At 42.6% G+C, this 26,429-nt stretch overlaps 1 protein-coding gene across 3 annotated transcripts in view; it reads left to right on the plus strand.

Annotated features, from left to right (window-relative positions):
* The window catches only part of GXYLT1 (glucoside xylosyltransferase 1), a 75,931-nt gene that overhangs the window by 41,527 nt on the left and 7,975 nt on the right, over positions 1–26,429 (plus strand). For all 3 annotated transcript variants that reach the window (XM_039505542.1, XM_039505549.1, XM_039505559.1), the window contains 3 exons: positions 4,560–4,734; positions 10,472–10,597; positions 11,083–11,334. In XM_039505542.1, coding sequence (XP_039361476.1) covers positions 4,560–4,734; positions 10,472–10,597; positions 11,083–11,334 — 553 coding nt within the window. The remainder of the gene's footprint in view (positions 1–4,559; positions 4,735–10,471; positions 10,598–11,082; positions 11,335–26,429) is intronic.

The raw sequence follows: 26,429 nt of genomic DNA on the forward strand, positions 1-26,429 counted from the left end.
TCTTCTCGCTGTGTATTCACCTTACTCAGAAGGTTTGCTTCAGAGATACATCCTCAAACCCATATTGTGGATTGTTCCTATTGTGGTTGTTTACTAGCTAAAAGCCCCATATGTTACTCAAAGTTTTAAGTTTAACCCACTAGTTTGTGCCCGCTTTGACCTTCGTATTTTCCTATATTTTCTCTGTCTTGTTTTAAAACTACATTCCAAGTGTTGATGAACCATGAAAGTACTCGCTAATTGTTGCAGGTACTGGTCCAGGAAGGTGGTACTCCAACTTGTATCGGGGCAGAACATTAATATATTTTTGGTTTGATAAGTTTCTTATTTTCTAATGCCAAAGCTGACTTAGCATAAGTGACCAGAATTATAGAAAGACATAGGCCAATTCAGGCCATGTAACTTCTAGAAAGATATATACAATATAATATTATATTAATACCGTGTGTCTAATGCATATTAATATATGTGGTGTGAATAATACATATTGATGTATACAATAGCCAAGCATATATTAGTCAACATTGTACTTGTTAAAAGGATTCATGCATCTTGGCTTAGACAGATTTCCTATTTTCAAATGCCAAAGCTGACTTCAGCTTTGCAAAGTGTTGTGGGATACTTGACATGGGTGGAAAGAGTATATGTGTTCAATTAACATAACATCCCAACATCCCTATATCTGATGTAGATCTGTCTTTGCTCTGTCCATGCAGGTCATTGTGGTTCTCTGGCAGACAACTAGAGTGTCTGTGGTACAGAACTTGCTAAATGACAACCCAAGCCATCTATATGGACCCTTATCCATCAAGGGAATAGTGTCATTCTTACTCTCTCTGGACCAGTGACCATTCAAGTATTTGATACAAAGTGGTACAGTTTCAACAGGAGAGGATAAAAGAGACCCACACCAGAATATACCTGGTGGTTAGGTAGGTCACTCACCTGGGAGAGTAGAGACCTGGATTCAAGTCCCTGAACTAGAGCAGGGATTCAAATCTGAGTCCCTCACATTCCAGGTAAGTGCCCTGGATATTGAGTATAAAAGAGTGAGTAAAGAGAATGGCACCACTGGTTATGTGAATAGTGCCTAAATCCCCTTTTTAATGTAGCTTGAAAACAATGTTTTGTTTTGACGATGTCAAAATGGTTCAGTTTGATATTTTGGAAATGCTTTCTTTTTGCATTTAGACGGAAACAATTTGCAAAATTGACAGACATTCATGGAAATGTTTCTGTCTCCAGATCTGCAGATTTCAGGGAAAAGTTTCATCTGAAATATTTCATCCAGCTCTATTCCAGTTATCATCCCTTGAATCTTATCATGAGAACTCTCTCTTGTTGAGAGAAAAGCATGGTCCACACCCAGTTATTAAGCTTAATTAACTTTAAGCTTTATTGGTGAAAATTTTAGGATTTAGAAAATTTTAGGATTTAGAAGATTTTATCACCACTTTAATTAAGCAAAAAGCATGATTTAAAGCGGAGCAGGACACGGTAGTGATCAGTTGTTTTAAAGGCTAGAAGTTCACCAGTTCCTTTTAGTATGAATTCTTTTTATTGTGAGTAACGTATTTCATTTTATAGGACTTAGAACTGTACATATTAATGTGTTTTGGCCTGATTGTAAAAAGTTAATATTTACAAAGCAGCTTTTGATAACTTGAAGGCACCTTTGTGCATAACTGTCTTTAATTAAATACATGTCTTAATGGCATAGACTGGATTAAAGATTAAGCACTAAAGATCATGTTATTTTTCATTTTGAAATGTAGCACTCTTTTCTGGAGGATTGGTGAGAATGGATAATATGGTAGACAGATTCTTTGTGTTTTCCTCTATATTTATTGCTGACAAACTTAATTAAAACAATTGAATTTATGCATCTAAAATATATTTCTAATGCTATTTTCCCATGTATGTAATTTCTGTAGCAGCTACAGCTAGTTATGTGCTGGGGCAGAGGGATGGATAGGAAGAGGAGCTAGGGGAGCAACTGACACTTGTGGAGGTGGGGGCGGGAGCAGGCTCCAAGCTGGGAAGGGGCATTCTGGCAGTTCCTATTTCTGTTCCTCATTGGCTGGTGCTTGGTGCACCGTGCTCCCCAGAGGCTGGTGCACATGCTCCTCACCCTCGGGTGGGCCGGGTGACTCTGCCAGAACCCACAATTGCTGGAAGCTAGGGAGAGGAGATCTGTTCATATCTTCTTTCCAGGGGGCTGGCCTGATCTCGTGCACTGTGATGGCTGCTTAAGCCCCTTCTCCAGGTCTTGTTCTGGCCTTTGCAAGATATTGTGGTGGAAGAAACATACATCAGCTGCCCCAATAAGCATTTGTCCTGTCCCTCCAGTTCTGCTGTCCCTGGTTATGAGATCACAAATGGGAAGGGACTAAGTCTGTATGGTGGAATGAGGGTAGCAGGGAGTGTTCCGTCATGAATAGGAGATGCTTTACAAATGTCTAATGAAATCTGGCTTTTAGATAAAGTTTGAGAACTCCTGAGAGATTCTTTAATCAGATATTATGTATGGTCTCAAACACTATGGTGAGAGATATACAGTGAATTTTGATTTGTTCTAGTGGAATCAGTAATTTAGTTGCCTTCACAGGGCCTCTAGATACTTTTCACCTCAGTCCACATTTAATGTTGCATACTGTCCTCTGTTGGTTAGCTAGTTAGAATAAGTTTGGAAGCATTCTAAGTCAAAAGTTTTAAAAAAAAAAGTTCCTTTTGTCAAATAATTATTTGTGAATGGTTAAAATTTATCCCTGAGCAGTGTTTTGGCTTTTTCTTTTGTTACCCTGGGGGGTAGGGGGTGGGGAAATAAAAACTGTGATAGACCCAGGCCAGTGGGGTACAGCAGAGTAGTAGAAGGCAGATATACTGGCCACTGGATAAGCAGTTTCCTGGTTCCTGACTGACGGCTGTTCCAGGCTAGGGTGGACACATGACTCCAATTAGCCTGCAAAGAGTCAGTTGAAGCCCTTAAACTAATGTGAACACCTGACTCTAAGGCTTCTTTGATACTATAAAAGGGCTCACTCCAGTGAGGCTGGGGGAAGCCAGAGGAGAGGAAGTGCGGCTGAAATGCTGGGTAATGAAGACACCCTCAAGCCACTGGAAAGGGAGCCCTGAGGTAAAGGTGAAGAAGGCATTGAGAGAGAGAGAGAGAAGCGGGAGAGCTGTGGGGAAGTGGCCCAGGGAAATGTCGCAACTCTGGCAGTGAAAGGTCAGCTGCCAACGGCTGCTACCATTAGGGTCCGTGGGCCAGAACCCAGAGTAGAGGGCGGGCCCAGGTTCCCCCCCAACTCGCCACTACAGAAACACCTCCTGGGAGGGGAAGACAGGCCCCTATCAGGACAGGAGGCTAAACTGTTCGGGAACAAGCCCCTAGGGACAACAGAGACTGTAGGAGTTCGCTCACCAATCTCCTTGCTGGCTTATGATGAAAAGGGCTCAGTAGGCGGTGACCCTCTCCTCTAAGGGGAGAAGGGCTATGAAGAGGGTCACAGTGAGCCTCTGAGGCTAGTGTAATCGGCCAGGAAGCACGGGGACCCACTGAGACAAGGTCAGAGCTCTGCCACAGAACTTAAATTTGAGTTAAGGTTTCAGGGCTACATATCTCACTAATGCAAACCATAAAGAGCATTCAGTTAAGCAACTAAGTCTTTCAACACCCCGTCTACATTCTACTCAGCAGTTTTTTCACAATATCAACTACCTCCCTTCCACCACCCATAATTCATATGCTTCCGCTCTCTTCTTAAACAGCATGCAGCCTTAACTATGGCCAGAAATGTAATATATGAATGTGCTTGCTTAGAATTATGTAATTTCTATGAAAAAAAATTACTACAAAATTCAGAAAAATCTCTTAAAACAGATGATCCATTCACAAAACTTTAGTAAGCATTGCAGAAAAACATCTCACAGACACCATTTGCAATATAACGTATCTAATTTACTTAGATCAGTACAAAACCAGATGAAGAACTATGCTGAACGTTATTTATGGAAGTCTTCCACCAGCCCTCTATTATGGGGGCACTTGTGGCTCCATAGTTAAGGTTGCATTGAGGGTTTTTTTGCACTTAGGTAGGATCCCGTGAGAAAGGAATATAATGAGCATATAACTAAGAACTTTTTTGTAAAATATATACATAAGATATAAGGTGGCGCTTTCAACCTTAATCGTGGCATTTTTGACTTCATGACGCTTGTAACTCTCTAATCCATATTCTGTTAATATAATGTAAAGTTTCCAATAATGTGGATATTTCCTTTTGTGAGTGTTGCTAACATTTTGTATCTGTATTGCTGTGTAATTTTGTGGCTATAAAGCTGGGTCAGACTAAACTTTAATCTAGACAAAATGTAACTCAGTACTATTTTTTCTTTCCTGTTCCAAGTTATCTTTTGTTAAAGAAATACCATTCTTACTTCCTAACTTCAATTTAGAACAAGAATGTTTTGTTAATCAGATTATGCACTTAAGAAGACATAACTTTTTATATCTGTTCTTGGAAAATGCCAATTTAATTTGTACTATTTTTCATTAGATATGATTTTATGAAAACTCAGCCTGCTGAGAAGATGCATCTAGCAGTGGTTGCCTGTGGTGAAAGGCTGGAGGAGACTGTTACTATGTTGAAATCAGCCATTATTTTCAGCATCCAACCTCTACAGTTTCATATTTTTGCAGAGGGCCAACTGCACAACAGCTTCAAAGGCATAGTAAGTATCCAAGTCATGCGCTGAATCAGTTCGTAGCTTAGTGGAGGTATGTGTGGCTTTCTCTTAGACATCTACCACTGGGTATTGTTCGGTTAGATGTAGTTGCAAAGATTCAGGTGTGTTAGGAAGTCCTTATATTCTCTGTTGCTCAAACCATTGCATGACACTTCAAGCCCATTTCACTTGGTCATTTTTTCTTTTCTTTTTTTTTTTTTTTCAGCTGCAGTGTGTGTCTCTTGCCCACTTCACCCCAGAGGGTGGGGTGGGAAAGGCACCACGGGTAGTGTTCCAGAGCCCAGTCTTGGATGTGGGACTTGGGGATCCTTCCTTGCTTAGTACTAATCCAAATATGCCTTTAGCACTGGGGAAAGAAACTATGTAAAAACTTTCCTGCAGCATACTGCATTATTGTGATCTGACAGACTTCCTTTTTAGTGTTTCTCAACAAGCTTTGACAGAGACAGTAGTGCTGTTCAAACTTTTATTACTGGTTCTGTTCCCTGTTTCCATTGTAGGGCTACTGAAGGATGGCTATCAGAGCTTATGTAAAAGTTAGTAGAATAAGTAAAAAGTGCCCTTAGAGTGGGAGGGGATCCACAACAGGTACTGTGGCAGATTTTCTTTGCAATAGTGCTCTCCCCTCAACCTCAGGCCAAGGGTTACCCTCTGTTTCATTGAGGTTGCTTATGGCTCCTCTCTAAGCTTAATCATCAGTGTGGCTCCAAGCTCAAGTTTCATTCATCTGACCTATTAGTCTCTGGTTCAATCTCTGGTTCCCTCCTTCAGTGATACATTTTCAACTGTCTTGGACTCGAAGTCCAGTTCCCCTCTGGGACCCACACTTTTCCACCTGTCAGGCGTTTGTTCTTCTAAACTTATTCTGTTTTCATAGCAACACACAACCCCATTTAAGATGTCTGTGGTACAGAATTACTGGTCTTTCTAAGACACTCTTCCCTATTCCCCAATTTCTTCCGAGTTAATTTCCCTTAACCCCTCTACGTCTTCATCTGCCACGTCTTTTTTTGACAGTGTAGACATCTCTTTAGTGCCCTGTCAACCTCTGAATCCTGGTCACAGAGATCATCATGGGAGAAGAGCGTGGAAGGCTCCAAAGAGGAGGTGATCTAGATCTCCTAACAGAGCCTCCTTCAAAGAGAAATTGATCACTTCAGAGACAGACAGTTCTGGAGAGCTCAGTTCGCAGGGGGAGTCGCCTTTGAGGCTCCAAGCTTCTCTAGTACCAAGAGTTCTTCAAGACTTTAATTCTTCAAAAAAAACAGTGCCAGCCACACAGAAATTTGAAGTTATGTATGTTTCTGGTGATTCCATTTCCCTCTGCCACTGTTCTCCCACGAACAGTTCCTGTCCTAGCCTTATCCTCCATAATGGCAACTATGGCATCATCTGTCTTCTCAATTTGGTGTTTGATAGGCTTTATTGCCTCCACTCGTCTTTCCCATCGTGTGGCACTCAGTGGTTTCATTGTCAGAGAGGATGTTCCCAGATGTTGCTTCAAAATTTACCATTCATGAGTTGATGCAGAGAAAAATACATAGATGCTTTGAATTACATTAAAAAATCCAGCAGCCTCACTAGAAGCTGATGTTGCATCACTGACCACCAAATTCAATGAATAAGAACTGAATGGGACAAAAAAAGCTCGAGGGTTTAACTCTCAGATCCATGTCTGCACTCTTCTGTTCTTGCCTCTCATGTTGGCACCATTATCGAGGCCCTGACCTCTCATGTCAGCTATCGCAATTACCATATCTTCCAGCCTTTTAAGAAGCACATTTGTCATACCAGCTTCTGTAGTATCATCGTTGTCAATAAATTATAGAAAACGCTCTGGGACAGTCACCATTGGGACACTTTCACTAGGTTATGTTGTTGTTAAAAACACACCATTAAAATCATTTGTTCCGTATGGCTGAAGTCAGGTGTGCAGTCCAGAATAACAGAGTAATATCTTGCTGACTTCAGATCTGCCACAATCTTCTGTTTGACTTTTGTTGCCACTAACTGTATGATCTCATTTTGAATTGTTTTTCCAAGGTAGTGGTGTGTGTACATTTCTTGGGTGATGACTCTTCTTAGATGCTCCTGGAGTAGAGCATCAAACTCAGCCATCAGCTCCACAATTTTAAGGAAGTTTCCATTGTTTGGCACCTACAGCTGATCTGAAGTGCCACACAGTGCTAGGTTTTGGGTAGCAAGCATTCTCACAATGGCAATGAGCCTTTTCAGAACATTTTGCCAGTAAAGAGACTCTGATGCAATCTTCTCTTGATGCTGATCATCTATGGTGGCCTTTAACCTTAGGCCTGGTCTACACTGGGGGGGGGGGGAATCGATCTAAGATACGCAACTTCAGCTATGAGAATAGCGTAGCTGAAGTCGACATATCTTAGATTGAATTAAAATTACTTACTTCGCGTCCTCGCAGCGCTGGATCATCGGCCGCGGCTCCCCCGTCAACTTTGCTTCCGCCTCTCGCTCTGCTGGTGTTCAGCAGTCGAAGGGAGAGCGATTGGGAATCAATTTATCGCATCTACACTACACACGATAAATTGCTCCCTGATAGATCGATTGTTACCCGCCGATCCGGCGGGTAGTGTAGAAGTACTCTTAGTCTCATCTCAAGCTCTTTCCACCTATGAGATGCTCTCTGGTGGTTTACTGCCTTCTCATGGCATGCCAGATTTCAAGCCAGATTTTCAAGTGATTCAGGAAGATCAGTGCTACCTACTGATTCCACAATGTTGGTACCCAAACCGGCATCCCAGAAGTCAATGTCTTCAGTACCAGTGTCATCCAAGAGATGCTTACCACTGAAACAGTCAGTGTTGGTACCAGGGATACTGTCTTCTAAAATGGGACCACTGAAGCAGTCAGCTCTCTCTCGTTACTGATGCCGACCACAGCAGAGCCTCGACTTTCTTAAGTTTATGTACACCTGATACCACAGGAATTTAGCTACTCCAGAGACTTTCTAATTTCAGACAATACAGAGTCTCCTTTGTTAATGGGTACCAAGTGACTATCAACACCAAAATCTATTGGGTCACTGAAGCTTTATCTTTCCCTTGTATTGCCTGAGTTTCTAGAACCAATCGGACCAGACAGACAGCTGTCTTCACCTTCACTGTCCACCTTGCCCCTGGACTAGTTTGAAGATAATTCCTCAGTTCTCTCATCTCAGTACAGGGATTTGCTGTCTGCCATGAAAGGGATATTTCCCAAACCACCTTCCTTGAGAGAGAAATTCCAAGGAAAAATAATTTTTGTGCCCCTTTTTACTGGCATAACCAATGCTGGATGTGCCCCCTGCCCCGCCTTATAGCCCACATCAGTCTCTGTACTGGGTCTCATGGGCTGCCTGTCTCCAGTAGTTATGTCTAGCTCTTCCTAAGGAGATCATGGATGGGATATTCTCCTGCTCCATCACTCCCTTCTCAACAGCCCCAAACTCAGGAGGAGTCTGTTGAGAAGGAAGAGGATACAGCAGATAAGGGGGTGACACCACAAACTAATATTTCATTGTCATCATATGAGGCTGAATGTCTCCCCCACCTTCTGTTGCTGATGATTTCAAGCAGTTTCTGGAACTGATTAAGTGGATTGCTGACTCATTATGCATTCCATTAGAGGCGGTCCAGAAGACGCAACATAAACTTGTGGATATTCTACATACTACAGCCTCTAAGAGGCTCTACCACTGAATAAAGCCTTACTGGATTCTCCCACCATAGCACCCACTTGCAAATTGGCTGATAAGAAGTACTACATCCTGTTGAAAAATTCAGAATTTTTTTTCTGCTACCCTCCACCAAATTCTTTAGTTGTGAGGCTATCAATGAGTGTTGAAGACAACATCATATGAAGTCTACACCCTACGTTAAAGACCAAGCTACTCTTCCACAACCCTGCAATTTTGGATTGCAAATTACCATGTCCTAATGGCAAAGTACAACTACACCAACTATGATAAATGCAACAATTTTATTGAACACCTTCCTGTGGAATATCGTGAGCACTTCAAGGCTGTCATAGCTGCTGGTCAGCTCTTAGCAAGAACCTTGCTGCAAGCCTCCCTAGATGCATTTGACACTGTGGCCATTCCATCTCTACTGCTGTTGTCATGCGTAGAGTATGGCTACAGCTGTCTGTTTTTTCTAGGGAGACCCAAAATACTGTTGAAGGCCTCCCTTTTAATGGACTTAAGCTATTCATCATGTTCATGGATGAATCTCTCTTGTAGTTTGAAAGATTCCATGGCCACACTCAGGTCCCTTGGCATGTATATGCCTGAAAACAAAAGAAAATTTAGCAGGTTGCAAACAGCAGAGAGTTCTAACCCGGTTCAGTTCCCCAGTTACCACAGGCTTTCTGAACCACCTAAAAAGTGACAGAGATATGAGAAGAAGAGAGTGCCTACCATGACTGCTACGACCACCTGGCTGACCTCTATATCAAATATCAATTTTGATGGTTTGGTTGAGGGTCTGGAGCAGCCCCACCTCAGGAATCTTCAACTGCACCATACCACCCACCTCCCTCCCTTTGGGGACCATCTCTCCCACTTTTGACCTGCATGGGAACAAATTACAACTGACAAATGGGTTTTGTAGGCTATAATATTTGGTTGTTCCATTCAATTTACCTCCATCTCTTTAACTCCTACCCCACACCACTCCTTCCCGATACCTTTACAGGGACCGCTCTCATGAATGCTTACTAAGACAGGAAGTCATTTCTCTTCTATCCAAGGGGGCTATAGAAACAGTTCCAGCCCAGCACAGAGGGGAAGGGATTCTATTCTAAGTATTTTCTGGTCCCCAATAGAGCAGGAGATGGGGACCGATATAAGAGCTCAGATCCTAAACACCTTTGTGAAATCACAGAAATTCAGGATAGTGACGCTTAATTCCATCGTTGTGTTCCAAGGATTTGGTTCACTGCCCTCAACCTTCAGGGCACATTTTCACATCGCCGTTCATCCCCCTCACAAGAAATTGCTGTGTTTTACAGTTGACCAGGATCGCTTCCAGAGTAGAGTGCTTCCCTTCAGCCTCTCCTCTGCCCCAAATGTATTCTCAAAGACCATGGCAGTGGTAGCCTCTCACCTATGTTGACTTCGAATAATCATCTTCCCTTGCCTCAACCCCTGGTCATGTGACAAAGTTCTCTCTGCAGTACTGGCAGCAACGTCCCCGTTCCACAGGTTAGGACTTAACTCAATATCGAAAAGTACACTTTGGTAGACTCTGGATGCCATAACAGTCAGAGCCTATCTTCCTGTGGACAGGTTTGCGTCTCCTAACAAACCTAATTTCCAATGTTCAAATAAGCAGCTAGATGTCAGCAAGAAGTTGTCTTCAGCTGCTAGGATGTATGGCATACATTCTATGGCATAGGACATATGACAGCTTGTATTTTCATTCTCCTTTACTTTTGTATCCCATCTTTGATTTTCTCTCATTTTAAAGACCTTTGCTGAATCACGTTTTGCTTGACATTAAGCATACTTGAACGGTATTCTATCTGATTTTTGTAGTTAAAAAAAACTTTCCAGTTTTGGGGAGGGAGGAGAAGATTAATAAAAATCAGTTAGATCAATACGTACTTCTGCACGTCTTCAATGAAATTATCAATCTAATTGATCAGTTCTTCCTATGATACATTATTCTCTGATAAAATTAAGCTTAAAAAGTTCTGTCTTTTCTTTACCTAGCTCAATGGTTTGCCATATCAAGGAAAATTTAATTATACCGTATACCCAATAACATTTCCGACTGAGAGCGCAGCAGAATGGAAGAAACTGTTTAAACCCTGTGCTTCACAAAGGCTGTTCTTGCCAGTAAGTTAGCTTATTTCATAATAGTACAATGTTTACAGGTTTTTTATGAATTATCAAGAATTGTTTTTGAATTTAACTGTTGGCTGAAATTGTGCAGGGAACTGTTTCCACTAAAAATCATTTTTGTCACATTTTACAAAAACACTTACTCCCATTTTTTCTCCTTAGTAGCAATGTACTAAAGAAAAAAGTTGCATTTTCAGTTGCATGGTACACCAATGTCTTAAACTGTTCTACATCAGGTTTCAGTTTCTTTCTATTCTTATTATGTGTAATAAAAGAATTTGTACATTTGTAAACTATCTGTCTGAAGTGAATTCATTGGCTCCTGAAAATATATAAAGTAAACAACTCTGTAAGGGCAAGGGGTGCATGGGAGTGAATGGTTTCCAAAGAACTTTTTTTTGTCAAAGTAAGCTATAAAAAAGCAAAACAGTTACTTCATGGATCACCTACAGTTTGATTTTAACTTCTTTTCTTCACAGTTAATCCTCAAAGATGTGGATTCGTTACTGTATGTTGATACTGACATCCTGTTTTTGAGACCTGTTGATGATATTTGGTCTTTTCTGAAAAAATTTAATTCCACACAAATTGCTGCAATGGCACCAGAACACGAGGAACCTCGTATTGGATGGTATAATCGCTTTGCTAGACACCCATATTATGGAATAACTGGAATAAATTCTGGAGTAATGCTAATGAATATGACCCGTATAAGAAGAAAGTATTTCAAGGTACGTATGCTGCTTTGGTTGATTTGTCAGCATTCACCTTTTTTCATTCAAATTGTGAGGAAACATAGTTTCAAATAATGAACATCAATTTTGAAAAATAATGCTCTTTTCCAGTACATTTTTCTCTTGTTCTGGGTTCAGAATATTGCATAAAAATAAGTTTTATTTAAGAAGCGCACAAGTTCACTTTTAGTTGCAGGGATGTTTTTAAAAAAACGGAATTTGTGACTTTTACTAAAAACTGGTTTGCTCAGTTTCGTGAATTCTGGCAAAATGTTTGCTTGTTAATAATTCCCAGTCTTTTGCAGCAAGTTATATTTGTCAGTAGATATTTTAATTTACCTTTATTTCTCAGTATACCTATATCTTTGAGAAAATGATTTATGCAATTTTTGTATGTGGCAAAATTAACAGCAAGTAGAATGTTTTCAGCCTTCGAGTATGTGTGCATGGTAATATGACCAGGAGGTGGTGCTATTAGATTACTTATTAGGGCATTGTGACTCCTTTAGTGCCATATGCTACATTATTTCTTAATTTTAATCTTTACTTTCAAAAGATCATTCAGTTAAATTAAGTAATGGTGATTGAGTTGTTTCATCAACATCTAAATCATTAAGATGACTTATTTCTCTTTTCAACTTTGCTTTTGTATTCTAACCAGTTGTATAACTACAGAATTTGAAATTTTTATTAAAGCAAAGTATACAACAGCTGAAAGAATATATGGGAAAACTTTCAAATCAGTGATATATGCTTGAAAAACAGTATTACAGAAGTGGTGCCATATGTAGTTACAGCTGAAGAGAGGGCACTTGTCCTGAGAACAGTTTTTTACAATAAATGATAACTTCAGCCCTATTGTTAATTTCTGGTGGACATTCTTTGTCCTAGAATTTTATTTCACTTTATTTTAAGGGGGAGTCCATTCTGCTAGCCCTAAGTTATCAAAGAGTAAAAAATACTGGTGAGGTACAATTTTTTTTAATGTTTTTCAAGTTATTTTGTTGCCTACGGACTAGAACATGGGGCTGGAGATGAAGTTTTTAATTTTGCTATTAAACATTTGTGTTACCTTGGGCAAGTTGCTTGGTCTTTCGGTACCTAAACTACCCACTCTGTCTGACAATAATCACATGTAGAGAGAATTCTTACCCACCTTTATAAAGTGCTCTGAAGCTTTCAGATTAAAAGCTCTATATCAAGTGCTACAAATGAAAGTATATTCTGATTTTAATATTCTCCTTACTAAGTAGGAACAGAAAGCCAAACCTTCAAGTCCTTATTCAGGCAAAACTCTCATTGACTTGAGCATCTAACTTAATATAGATGCCCAATACAGATGATTTATTTATGTGTACATTTCTTGAGCATTGAAATTTTGTATCCTTGTCCATGAAGGACAGCTAAGTGCATGAAAAATCCCAAATTGGAACTCTGACGTTTTTCTTCAGTAGTTACCAAAAAGTTAATCAATCGGTTTTATTAGATTTTTAACCATTCAAATATCCTTTTAAACTGCAATCTAAAATTTGGTTTGCATATTCACTGTTGGCCATTGTCACATCTCCCTTTAAAACGCCTAACTGCTTAATCAGCAAGGAAGAGAGTGAGGATATGTCTTCTGTTAAATGAAGAGTACATTTGTGAGTTTGCCAGATGCAATCTGGGTGGCCAGGGAAGGACATGTAGCAGTTGGAACATTAATGGCAATGAGGAGGGAAGACTCCTGAGATGGAAAAAGATGGAGGAGAGTTTGAGGAGGCCAGTTCTGTTTTGCTGGTATTAGCCAAGTAAATGGCCAAAACAAATTTTTCAAAATCATCATTGGGAATTCTGATACTGTGAGGCTTCAGGGCCCAGAAGTATAGCTATCCATATACAATATAATATTACACATCTAAATGTCATGGGCTGTAATGGTCCTCACTCGGGGTTTGGTTGGGAAGCATGGCCTAGTGGTCAAGGCTTCAATCCATGACTAGCAGTGGGATTGTGGGGAGGGGAGCCTGGGCCCTCCCACTCCACTGGGCTCCGACCCAGGGCCCTTTGGGTCTGGCAGCTGAGGCTGCTTAAGGCTGTCTTCCCTGGGTCACTTCCTCTTGTCTCCTCCCTTTCCCCTGAGTCAGTTTAGTCCAAGGCTTTCCCCCTGTTGGGGAAGTTCAAATCAAATAAGTAAGAGGGGGTTCTGATAGGTTCCCCCTGGGGTGCCACATGGAACTGGGGTACCACCGAGCCCCCCATCCACCAGCCTGGGCTCCCTTTACACTGTACTGCTGTGACCAGCCTGCCAAGCCCTCCCAGGGTCCAGCCTGTACTTCTACCAGCACACATACAGGTAGGGACATACCCAGCTGCAGTTACATGCACACAGGTTCTTTAACCAGCCCCTGCATAGGAAGGCACAGCTAGGGCTCCTCCCAGTTCCAAAGGCACATACTCTCCTCGGAAGTGTAAACCCAAAGTTATACTGTCTTGCACTGCACAGAAAACTGTACAGCCAAGATCATCAAATTCACCCCCCCTTACCCCCAGCTTTCTGCCTGGAGTTATGATTTCCACACACACAGGTTTTAGACCAGGGGAGGCAACCTATGGTACGTGTGCCGAAGGCAGCACGCGAGCGGATTTTCAGTGGCACTCACACTGCCTGGGTCCTGGCCATCGGTCCGGGGAGATCTGCATTTTAATTTAATTTGAAATGAAGGCTTCTTAAACATTTTTAAAACCTTATTTACTTTACATACAACAATAGTTTAGTTATATATTATAGACTTAGAGAAAGAGACCTCCTAGAAACATTAAAAGGTATTACTGGCATGCGAAACCTTAAATTAGAGTGAATAAATGAAGACTCGGCACACCACTTCTGAAAGGTTGCCAACCCCTGTTTTAGACAAACAGAAACAAGTTTATTAACTACAAAAGATAGATTTAAAGTGATTATAAGGAATAGCAAACAAATCAAAGCAGACTGCCTAGCAAATAAACAAAACACAAAAACTAAGCTTAATATACTAAAGAGATTGGATATGAATAGCAGATTCTCACTCTAAATGATGATCCAAGTAGGCAGCAGATTCTTAACAGGCAAGCTGCACTAACTTACAGCTTGGAATCCCCAGGTGTTTCATTCACAGGCTAAAAATCCTTTTAGCCCTGGATCCAGCACTTTTCCCAGTTCAGTCTCTCTCTGTTCCTTAGATGTTTTCCAAGAGTCTCTTTGGATGGGGAGTCAGTGAAGAACCAGGATGATGTTACTCTCCTGCATTAAATAGCTTTTGAATATGGTGGGAACCCTTTGTTTGGCATGGGAACCAAGCTTTGAGTCAGTGGAAAAACACTGGTATCTCAAGATGGAGTCCAGCACCAGGTGACCTGGTCACATGTGCCTGTAGTGTCATAGCAGCCATGAGTCAGAGGCTGTTTGTAGAATCCTCAGGAAGCCTCCCCAATGGGAGATGAACTTCAAAGGCATATTGTTTTCTCCTAATGGCCCTTTAACCTGAATGGATCCTTCCCAGCCAGCCATCTAGTGCATTCTGCCTAGTGGGCATTCCCCAGGTATAAACCCATTTGTAATACAGATATATAGTCAACATTCCTAACTTCAGATACAAAAATGATACATGCATTCAAATAGGATAACCATATTCAGTAAATCATAACCTTTTCAATGATACCTCATGTGACTATGTATAAGATACATTATGATTATGTCATAATCATATCATATCATAATATCTCTATGAAGAATATGGGGTGCAGTGTCCACAAATAGAGGAGAGGGAGTTACTTCCCTGTCTTATTGTTTTTGGGATAGGTCCTGCATTCCCTCAAGGAGGGCCCCTTTGGGCAGCCGTGTCAGAGACTTTAGCTTCCCTCTGTTCTGCACTTCTGGAGCTGTGGGCTGCAGGTCTGTTCACTTCCATCTCTGCCACCCAAACGAGCTGTTTCCCTTGGTGGAGCATTTACTGCAGGTGTGGTGGGGCAGGTCTGGCTGGGCCCAAAATCTCTTAATCTCTTGTTCCCCAGTGTGGAGCTTGTTTACCCCATCACACGGTGGAATAAGTTACGGTAACTGGCGGGGGGGCGGAATAGTAATGACTAGACCTTGGAGGACACAATAACATTTTGAGGCTCAGCTAAGGTTTACTCTCTCCATTTAGTCACTACAATAAATTGCATTAAAAGAAAGTTACAGTTGTGTAGAGAAGCATTAATCAGGTGATGACAAAGTTAAGGTTACCCTCCCAACTTTGCCTCTTGTCCTTTGCAAGTGCATTACAATAGTTTTCAATTGCAATGTTTTGTTTTGTTTTTCTGCAAGATTCCAACTAATTTGGTGCAAACAATGTCTAGAGCTAGGGAAGGAGATAACAATTAAGTATTTACTTTTTATCTTCATCATTCTTTGTGTGGTCCCATGCCCTATAAACTGCATGCCAGCCAAACCTGCACTGAATAAGAAAGGGGGTCTGTAGAAAAAAAAAGCATGTGACCATGTAATTGGAAACTGAATAGTAGGGCATATGCATAAGAGGGGCAGAGTAAAAGTTGAATGAGAAACATTATATCTTTTCCTTTCTGATTTATAAGTACCTGATTGTGCAATGTTAATATTCTTTTAATGTATTTTTATTTTAGACTTTAATAAAGAAATTTAAAAGAAAAATAGAAAACAAGTAAATTCTATCATGTAATTTGCTAGACAGCAGTAGAAAACATTTCTTGTTCAATTTGTGCAGTTGGACAAGAGATCTTGCCTCATCTGTATGCACTTTTTCATAGGTTAACTGTGATAGCTGGAGAGGGAGGGGATGTTAAAGGGTTGTGGTGGTATGTGAAGGAGGGAAAATGGGGGGGGGGGAATGTACTTTATTTTTGACAAAATGCTGATGAATTTTTTGCCATAAGCAAAAAGTGTGTCTTGTCAGGTTTTTTTATATTGTAAATTCTTTGGGGCAGGATCATCTTTTGTTCATACAATGCCTAGCACAACGGGGCCTAATCCTGGTTGGAGCTTTAAGTGCTAGCAAAATGTAAGTAATGAATCACCATCAGTCACCACACCGTCTGGGATAAGGTAGTACTCCTTTGCAGCCCTGCCTCCTTTGGTGTGTGGAGTCGCAGATCATACCACATCCACACCTACTAAAAATGAAATTCCACTCAACTTTCTTAAGCATCAGTGGTGTCCCTAGTGTCTGTTTGCCAGAAGCTGGGAATGAGCGACAGGGAATGGATCACTTGATGATTACCTATTTTGTTCATTCTCTCTGAAACACCTGACATTGGCCACTGTTGGAAGACAGGATACTGGGCTGGATGGACCTTTGGTCTGATCCAGTATGGTCGTTCTTATGTTCTTAATAAGTTGAGAGTATCTGTTCATTATAAATTTCCTCTGCAGTTTTACTTACATATGTACTGTGACGGTGCCACTCATAAGGCTTTATGGAAATATGCCCCTGTGTGTGTGTGTATAAATAACTATAATGTGTTTTATGCTACATATGCCATGTAACATATCTCTGTAAAGGTCATGATCTACTGAATCTATTAATCCTATTTGTATGCATGTATCATTTTTGTATTCGAAGTTATGAATATTGGCTGCATACTTGTTTCATTCTAAGTAGGCTGTAGTGAAGCAGTTGGTCAGCTTCCTGAGAAAAGAATATTTTCAGTAAGTACCCCAGCAAGAAACACTTGAGCCAACAATGAACTTGGAGACACCAATCCACATCTGGACTTTCCCAGGAATGTGGCTTAGCTGGTAAGGAACTCAGTCATGCATGGACATGTGACTTGCCCGGGTGACTCCAATACTCCATTTTGTAGCTGGACTTTGCATAGGAGGGAGGAGGGGGTCTCCACTCACAAGAAAAAGTCTATTTAAGCACAGGGGAGACCCCTCCTTTTGTCTTCAGCTGGCTAAAGAGAGAGCCTCTCCACCCCCAAAGATACCTGAAAGAAACTGGAACAAAGGACAGTGACTGCAAGGTAGCAAGTCTGGCTCAAACCAGGCAGAACACTAAGTCCTAAGCTGACAGGGCAGGAAAGCAGGGGCAGAAGTAGTCTTGGCACATCAGGTGGCAGCTCCCAAGGGAGGTTCTGTGATCCAACCCGTCACATGTACATATTGTATTAATTGGCATATTTGTTTCCCATAAAAACAGAAAGCAATGCACATGCTTGAAGTTAATATTTAAGTCAGAATTCAGCCAAATCCCAACTATCTTTTACCAAACCGCTAAAAAGCACATCTGTTCCTTAGAAGTTAGTTAAAATGTTCAACAGAACTAAAGTCACTAGACACTTAAGTTCCGTTTTCAAAACTAACGTAGGCACTTTGGGAGCTTTTGGAAGTTTTAACCTACATGTTTGCCTAGGAAGTATGTTCCTGCTAAATTTCCAGTTTCTGCCAACTCTGTTGAAGTACTAGAACTTTGTTCATAGGTAATTCTTATATAATTGCAAGTATGTATGTTTCATTTAGTCAAAAAAGGCTTAACTCATGTATATGGCTTGATCAGCAACAATGCAAATTCTGGGTTCCTTGCTTACTCTGAAAGGCAGGGTAATAACCATTCACCATCGAGGTATTGCCTACTATGAGCAGTTCCCTCAGCTTTCTCCACTTTTATTCCTGCCTTATTCAGCATAGTCTGAAGGAAGGTGATCTTTGCAGCTGAGCATTATGGATTTGGCTGAGCATTATAGTTTGGTGGTTGGGCTGTATCTTCTAAGCTCTATATTACAGCATGTCACTTTAGACAGGGCTCTCTCATTTGTCAGGTAATATTTCTGAACGAATTTACCAGCAAAGAAGCTTCTAAACTCTCTTCCTCATGAAAATATTATTTCACAGTCAGTAGATTCCCTCCAAGTATAAACCTTTTTCCAGTTTTTAGGAGCTGGTGTGACTTCTGTCTCCCTGGGAGTAAGTCCAAGCTTTCTTTTTCAGCCTGAGTCCTCTGGTGTTTAGGGACTATCAGCTTTCTTCATCTGTGCATTTGGGTAGGACGACAATCTCTCATTTTCTTTTCTGCCTGGGAAAAGCCACCTCCTCAGTATTGCAAGAATCTCTCTGTTCCCTTCATCTTTTCCTTTCCCAGACTAGAACTGGCTTTTTGCTATGCACAACTTCCCAGTTCTGGGGGTTGAGGGCCTTCTCTTGATGAACAGTGATGTTGAGGGGAGGGTTATTCTATATCTTTTGTGGCCTCAAAGAAGGAGGCAGCAGACCATTTTTAGAAAAGGTATATATTTTTGGATGTTAAGTGGGTGAACTGGTTCCTAAAATGTCAGATTAAAAATGAAATTTTGCAGATCCATGCTGCTAGCAGTGGATCAGGGAGTTTTCTAGGTATAGGTGGACTTGAAGGTGCTTGCATGTGCAACCCATATTCTTTTCCTGAAAAAGTATTTGAGACTCACATTGGACAGTTGGCATTTCCAATTCTGCTTTCTTCCATTTGAAGATCTCCAGCCCCTGAGTGTGTTTAAGAATGTCATGTCATTTGTAACAGCATCCTTCTATCAGTAGAGGGATTTGTATTTTCTTTTTGGACAACTGAATTTAATGGCATACTCTTGAGACCGAGCACCAAAATAGTATGTGAAACAGTAGTTTTGTTTACTTCAATTAATTAATTAGCATGGTGAACCAAAAAGTGTCCTAATTTTATCCAACATGTCTTCAAAGTGAATCTTTTGAGGTGAGGTCACATGGATGCTCACTCACTGCTTGGAATATTAACTTAATGGAAAAGAGTTGCACAAAAATTCCCTTAAGCTATGGCTGACCCAATTTTAGTCACATTAGTGTTTGGAAGATTAAGATAGGAAAACACATCCTCAACGTCTGACATGTCTGTGTACTGAAACCACCAGTGCAGCATGAGAAACTAGAGTTCTTCTTCGAGTGCTTGCTCATATCGATTCCAATTAGATGTGCGCGCGCCGCATGCACGTTCGTCAGAAGATTTTTACCCTAGCAACACTCGGTGAGTCGGCTGGGCGCCCCCTGGAGTGGCGCCACTATGGCACCGGATATATACCCCTGCCGCCCCATCCGCCCCTCAGTTCCTTCTTACCGCCCGTGTCGGTCGTTGGAACAGTGGAGCGCGGCTTAGCTGACCTCCACTTCCCTAGCTACTCGTAGTTACGAACCCAGGAGGCTATTATCCAAATAATGAAAATGCGGAAGAAAATTACTAATGCTCAGCTTCAGACTGAACTGGTAGAAATATTGAAATATTGAAAAACCAGGGTAGATTGGCAGTGGCCTTGGAGGTTTTTCGCCTTCCTCCGAAGCATGGGGCAGGGGTCGCTTGCTTAAGGAGTGGGTGGATCGGCTTATGTGGCCTGCATCTTGCAGGAGGTCAGACTAGATGATCATAATGGTCCCTTCTGATCTTGAATTCTATGATTCTAACTTTTGAAGGTGCGCCCGAGGACAGCATACCAATTACAGGCCAGGATCCTTCTCCTCCCTTCTCCAGCCGTCTCGCCTACTTCCTCCCGGTGTGGTCCCAGTTAACCTCGGATCTCTGGGTCCTACGCACGGTGGAATATGGATACCACCTCCAATTTGTTTCAACCCCACCCCGTCCCTCTTCAGGGACCCCTCTCACGAGCAATTCCTCTTGCAAGAGGTGCGGTCGCTCCTCGCCATGGGGGCTATAGAGGAGGTGCCAAAGAACGAAAAGGGCAAGGGGTTTTACTCCCATTATTTCCTGATCCCCAAGTCAACGGGTGGTCTCAGACCCATCCTCGACCTGCGAGGACTCAACCAGTTTATGGTAAAGTTGAAGTTCCGTATGGTATCCCTGGGGACCATTATCCCGTCCTTGGATCCTGGAGATTGGTATGCCGCCCTCGATATGAAGGACGCATATTTTCATATCACCATTTTTCCTCCGCACAGGAGGTACCTCCGCTTCGTAGCCGACCATCAGCACTTCCAGTTCACGGTCCTGCCCTTCGGCCTTTCCACAGCCCCAAGGGTTTTCACGAAGTGCATGGCCCTGGTCGCTGCATATCTCCGCCAACGTCGGATACACGTGTTTCCGTATCTAGACGATTGGCTCATCCGGGGAACCTCCGAGACACAAGTCACTCAGCATGTGGGCATCGTCAGGGACCTATTCTCTCGTCTAGGCCTGGTGATCAATATAGAGAAGTCCTCTCTGGTTCCCACACAGAGGTTAGACTTCATAGGAGCGACCCTAGACTCCAATCTCGCCAGGGCCTGCTTACCACAGCCGCGGTTTCAAGCAATGGCAACAATCATCCGCGGTCTGCAGAATTTCCCGACGACCTCAGTTCGCACTTGTCTCGGTCTCTTGGGTCACATGGCTGCATGCACATTCGTAACCAAGCACGCCAGGCTCCGCGTCCGTCCGTTACAAACTTGGCTCAACTCGACACAATAGTCCGCCCGAGCAGGGACTCAATAGACACAATAGTCACCATTCCCCCGAGCACTCTAGGCTCTCTAAACTGGTGGCTGACTCCCTCCCTGGTGTGTGCAGGGCTACCATTCCATCCACCTCAGCCCTCAGTGTCCCTGACGATGGACGCGTCTTCTATCGGCTGGGGCGCGCACCTCGGAAGCCTTCGTACGCAAGGCCTCTGGTCACCTCAGGAGCTGACGCTGCACATAAATGTCCGAGAACTGAGAGCAGTCCACCTAGCGTGCCAGACGTTCCTGCAACATTACACAAGGCCGTGGTGTCTCAGTGTTTACGGACAACACAACGGCCATGTACTATATAAACAAACAGGGAGGGACTCGATCTTCCCCCCTTTATCAGGAGACCATCAGACTCTGGGACTTTTGTATAGCCCGCTCGATAGACCTGGTAGCGTCCTTTCTCCCGGGGGTTCGGAACACTCTGGCGGATCAACTGAGCAGGTCATTCCTCTGCCACGAGTGGTCGATACGCCCGGATGTTATTCATTCAGTTTTCCAGAGGTGGGGATTTCCCCACATAGACCTGTTTGCTTCCTGCGAGAACAGGAAATGCCAGATGTTCTGCTCCTTCCAAGGCCTCTCACCAGGGTCGATCTCGGACGCATTCCTGATGCTGTGGACAAACCGGCTGCTTTATGCCTTCCCGTTGTTCCCGCTGGTTCACAAGGTCCTGCTAAAACTCCGCAGGGACAGAGCGCACCTAATCTTGATTGCTCCAGCGTGGCCTAGGCAGCACTGGTACCCCACTCTGCTCGATCTGTCACTAGTCAACCCGATTACCCTGCCACTCCACCCAGACCTCATAACGCAGGACCATGGCAGACTTCGCCACCCAGACCTGCAGGCCCTTCACCTCAAGGTGTGGCTGCTGCATGGCTAAACCAGTCAGAGTTGCGTTGTTCTGCCTCAGTACAGCAAGTACTCCTGGGTAGCAGGAAGCCTTCCACCCGGTCAACGTATCTGGCCAAATGGAAGCGTTTCTCCTGCTGGTGCGGGACACACAGTGTTACCCCCGCTGAGGCCTCGATCCCAACCATCTTGGATTACCTCTGGTCTCTCAAACAGGAGGGTCTGGCGGTATTTTCCTTGCGGGTGCACTTGGCGGCCATCTCTACCTTCCATCCAGGGGGGAGTGGCCGCTCCGTGTTCTCACACCCTGTGGTCTCTAGATTTCTTAAGGGCCTGGAGCGCCTATACCCACAGGTACGACGCCCCGCCCCAACATGGGACCTCAACCTGGTTCTAACCAGACTTATGTCTCCCCCATTTGAGCAGTTGGCAACATGATCGTTGCTATATCTGTCCTGGAAGACCGCTTTTCTCGTAGCCATTACATCGGCCAGACGAGTTTCCGAGCTTCGTGCTCTAACGCTGCACCCACCGTATACTGTGTTCCACAAGAACAAGGTGCAGTTATGACCACACCCGGCATTCCTCCCTAAAGTGGTTTCGGCATTCCATGTCAACCAGGATATCTTCCTTTCGGTCTTCTTCCCGAAGCCGCACTCATAATGACGGGAGCAACAATTGCACTCCCTGGACGTCCGTAGAGCGCTCGCATTTTATATCGAGCGGACAAAATCGTTTCGTAAAACGCCCCAGTTCTTCGTCGCAGTGGCAGACAGAACGAAGGGTCTACCTGTCTCATCCCAGAGGATCTCATCGTGGGTAACGACGTGTATCTGTACTTGTTACGACTTGGCTCATGTACCCTCGAGCCACCTCAACAGACACTCTACCAGGGCTCAGGCTTCATCTGCCGCCTTCCTGGCTCATGTACCTATCCAGGAGATATGTCGTGCAGCTACCTGGTCTTCAGTCCACACCTTTGCTTCACATTGTGCTCTGGTCCAGTAGTCCAGAGATGATGCAGCCTTTGGCTCAGCAGTTTTGCACTCTGCAACATCTCACTCTGACCCCACCGCCTAGGTAAGGCTTGGGAATCACCTAATTGGAATCGATATGAGCAAGCACTCGAAGAAGGAAAGACGGTTACTTACCTTTTGTAACTGTTGTTCTTCGAGATGTGTTGCTCATATCCATTCCACACCCACCCTCCTTCCCCACTGTCGGAGTAGCCGGCAAGAAGGAACTGAGGGTCGGGTGGGTCGGCTGGGGTATATATCCAGTGCCATAGTGGCGCCACTCCAGGGGGCACCCAGCCAACCCACCGAGTGTTGCTAGGGTAAAAATCTTCCGACGAACTTGCACACGGCGCGCGCACACCTAATTGGAATGGATATGACCAAAACATCTCGAAGAACAACAGTTACAAAGGTAAGTAACCGTCTTTTTGCTAAGGAAGGTGTCTACCCCATTTTGCTTTCCTGGGTGGAGGTGAACCAGTTTTTAGTAAGACCCTGTTTGTTCCTGAAGCCTTAATTGTGCAGCAACCTAGTTAAATCTGTCAAAAATTTACAGTCATTGCTCACCGTCCAGAACCAAACCTTCTATCTTGGCAAAACAACTTGGTTTATTTATTGATAAAGGGGAAGACAAAATATATGGTTATTTAGTGTCCCCAAAGTAACAGAGTGGATGAAGAAAAACTAGAAATAAGAAGTCATTTTACCTGTCTAGGGAATGAGATGTGCAATGATGGTGATACCATGTTAGATATCAAGCAATTAATATCAAAAGCAGCAACAACTTTCGTAAAGATTTGGAAAAGGATCCCAAGTACTGACACACAAGTACTTTTTTTTTTTTTTTAATACTGGTATCATGTCTGTCTTCTTTTATGGAGCAGAGTCATAGATATGTACAACAGAAATTGATAAGATCAATTAATTCCAAAGTAAATGCTTATGGTAGATGTTCAGAGACCATCAGAAGGAGTTCTTTTGCAACATCAGAAATTCTAAGTAGAGCAAACCAATTTAAAATATCAAATAGACACAAGTAAAAAGACAACGATGGACATATTTAGGACACACTTTAAGTATGCCACCAACTTGATTTCCATGGCAAGTGATGATAACATGGACCATCAACTGGAAAGAAAAAGAAGTTTGCCTAGAGAGACGTTATGCAGAACAATAGAGAGAGAAGCCAGATCCATCAGCTTGAAACTCAGAACAAACCAGCACCAAGACTAACATAAATAGTGGAAATTGGTGGATGCCCAGTACACCTGTGGATGCAGGAAGATAAGGAAGAAGAGCCCACTTTCCTTCTGTTTCATAGGTTGCTATACACCTGAAACTTGCAGTTCAGGCCAAGGAATGGAGATGAATGGGGGCTGCACTTACACAATAACTTGGGCATCAAATATTCTGCATTATGAGGGGACATGAAGATCCCAACAACTGACCATCTAGTCCCAAACCCTACATAAGGGTTCTTGTTTATTTAAATAACAAAAAATGCAGACCAAGGTCAGATAAACTCAGAGTAATATGAGGCTTTCCCTGATTCTACTAGCTGGGAAGGGAGAGAAGCTGGAAAGGGGGAGGGATAGCTCAGGGGATAGCTCAGCGGGGGAGGGATAGCTCAGTGGTTTGAGCATTGGCCTGCTAAACCCAGGGTTGTGAGTTCAATCCTTGAGGGGGCCACCTAGGGATCTGGGGCAAAAATTGGTCCTGCTAGTGAAGGCAGGGGGCTGGACTCTATGACCTTTCAAGGTCCCTTCCAGTTCTAGGAGATTGGTATATCTCCAATTATTACCTTATTACCTTACCATCACCTTTAGTAGCCTTTCCTGACCACTATTCAGCCCTTCTTCCACAGCTTCACAGTCCTTCCAAGCTGAGGCTCTCCCACTACCTCCAAGTTGGCATCTGCTCCCTGTAGGTGTCCCCCATCTCAGACTTTGACTGACAGGTACAGAGAACCCTTTACTTTATCTTGGTCTCTCCTGTTTGTTGCCTTGCCTAAGAGGCAGGAAGCATTTGAGTATTTTCCTGTAGGTCCCATTACTAGGAGTAAGTATGTACCCTGCAACTAACAGCTTCCAGTTTTAAAGGGCCCCAGGGCCATAAGTTGCACTCTGGTGTCTGTGTATGTGCCGCAAGGCCCAATATCCTGTTAGATTACACTTATGCATCCCTATTGACTTGGCTTTCCAGAAGCTTAAGCTGCTGTGGGATCCATCCCATGAGTGTGATTGTACATCGACAGCTCTCCAGTCTGGTCTATACTCAGGGTTAGGCCTGAGTATAGACCAGGTTAAGTTGCCTTGTGTTGACCTAGCTGTGCAATTGGCCACAGCTGTTTACAATCCAGTTTACTCAAGTGGCCTAATATCCAAAACTTCACTTCCCCGCTCCTGCCAATGTAAGTGCCTCTTTATGCTGATTTAGTAGCATCACCTTCCTCAGTCACAGTCAATGTAATTAGGTCAATGCAGTGTGAGTGTATACACTGTGTTCTTTATGTTGACTGTTAATTCCTTTCAGGAACTCCCACAATGCCCCATGCTGACAAGACAATCGATACAAGTGCTCCTGATGAGGATGCGCACCACCGACTAAAGGAGCCAAGTGTGCAAAAACAAGCAATTTAATAACTCTGGTGGCTGTATGCTGATGTAAATTTGGTTGACATAATTTTGTAGTGTGGAGAGATACTAAATTGGGAGTGCAGCAAACACCACTGATGAGGGAAAATAAAACAAAGTTACCTAAAGAGATTAGAAACATGGACAGAAAATAGTTACTTGGTTTGGAAAAATGCAAGCAGATATAATTGAGGAAAAAAACCTGAATGTGACAGTAAATGGAACATTAGATGAATTTGCAATGTAGTATTCCAAAAGTTTAATTTTTTTTGGATACGCAGAGTTATCCTGGCAAAAAGAATGGAGATAAATCTGAGGCCATACTTTGAAGATTCTGTTCATTTCTATAAAGCTCTGTACTAGAAAAATTAAATAAATTGGAAGGATTTAGAGAAAACTAACAAATGATTAGAGAATTGGATCATTTAATATGCTATTAACCTATTCCCCCAATCAGTTTTTTTCCATCCAAGGTTTTTTCTTGTTTCCCACACCTTTGCCCTTCAACTCCAATTCTTGTCAAAGGAAGGAGAGAATGGATGGCAGGTTTCTCCACTTCGTCCCGAATAATTTTCTCCCCCAAGCATTTCTAGCATTTAGACACCATCAGTAATTCTACTAACCAGGGCTGTCAAGCGATTTTAAAAAAATTAATCGCAATTAATTGCGCTGTTAAACAATAATAGAATAACATTTATTTAAATATTTGTGGATGTTTTCTACATTTTCAAATATATTGATTTCAAGTACAGCACAGAATACAAAGTGTACAGTGTTCACTGTATATTTATTTTTATTACAAATATTTGCACTGTAAAAACAAAAGAAATAGTATTTTTCAATTCACCTAATACAAGTGCAATCTCTTTTTCATGTAAGTTGAACTTACAAATGTAGAATTATGTACCAAAAAGCCTGCATTCAAAAATAAAACAATGTAAAACTTTAGAACCTACAAGTCCAATCAGTCCTACTTCTTGTTCAGACAATTGCTCAGGCAAATAAGTTTGTTTACATTTGCAGAAGATAATGCTGCTTGCTTCTTGTTTACAGTGTCACCTAAAAGTGAGCACAGGTGTTTGCATGGCACTGTTGTAGCCAGCATTGCAAGAT

The sequence above is a fragment of the Mauremys reevesii genome, linkage group 1 (genome assembly GCF_016161935.1).
Source record: "Mauremys reevesii isolate NIE-2019 linkage group 1, ASM1616193v1, whole genome shotgun sequence".
Lineage (NCBI taxonomy): Eukaryota > Metazoa > Chordata > Testudines > Geoemydidae > Mauremys > Mauremys reevesii.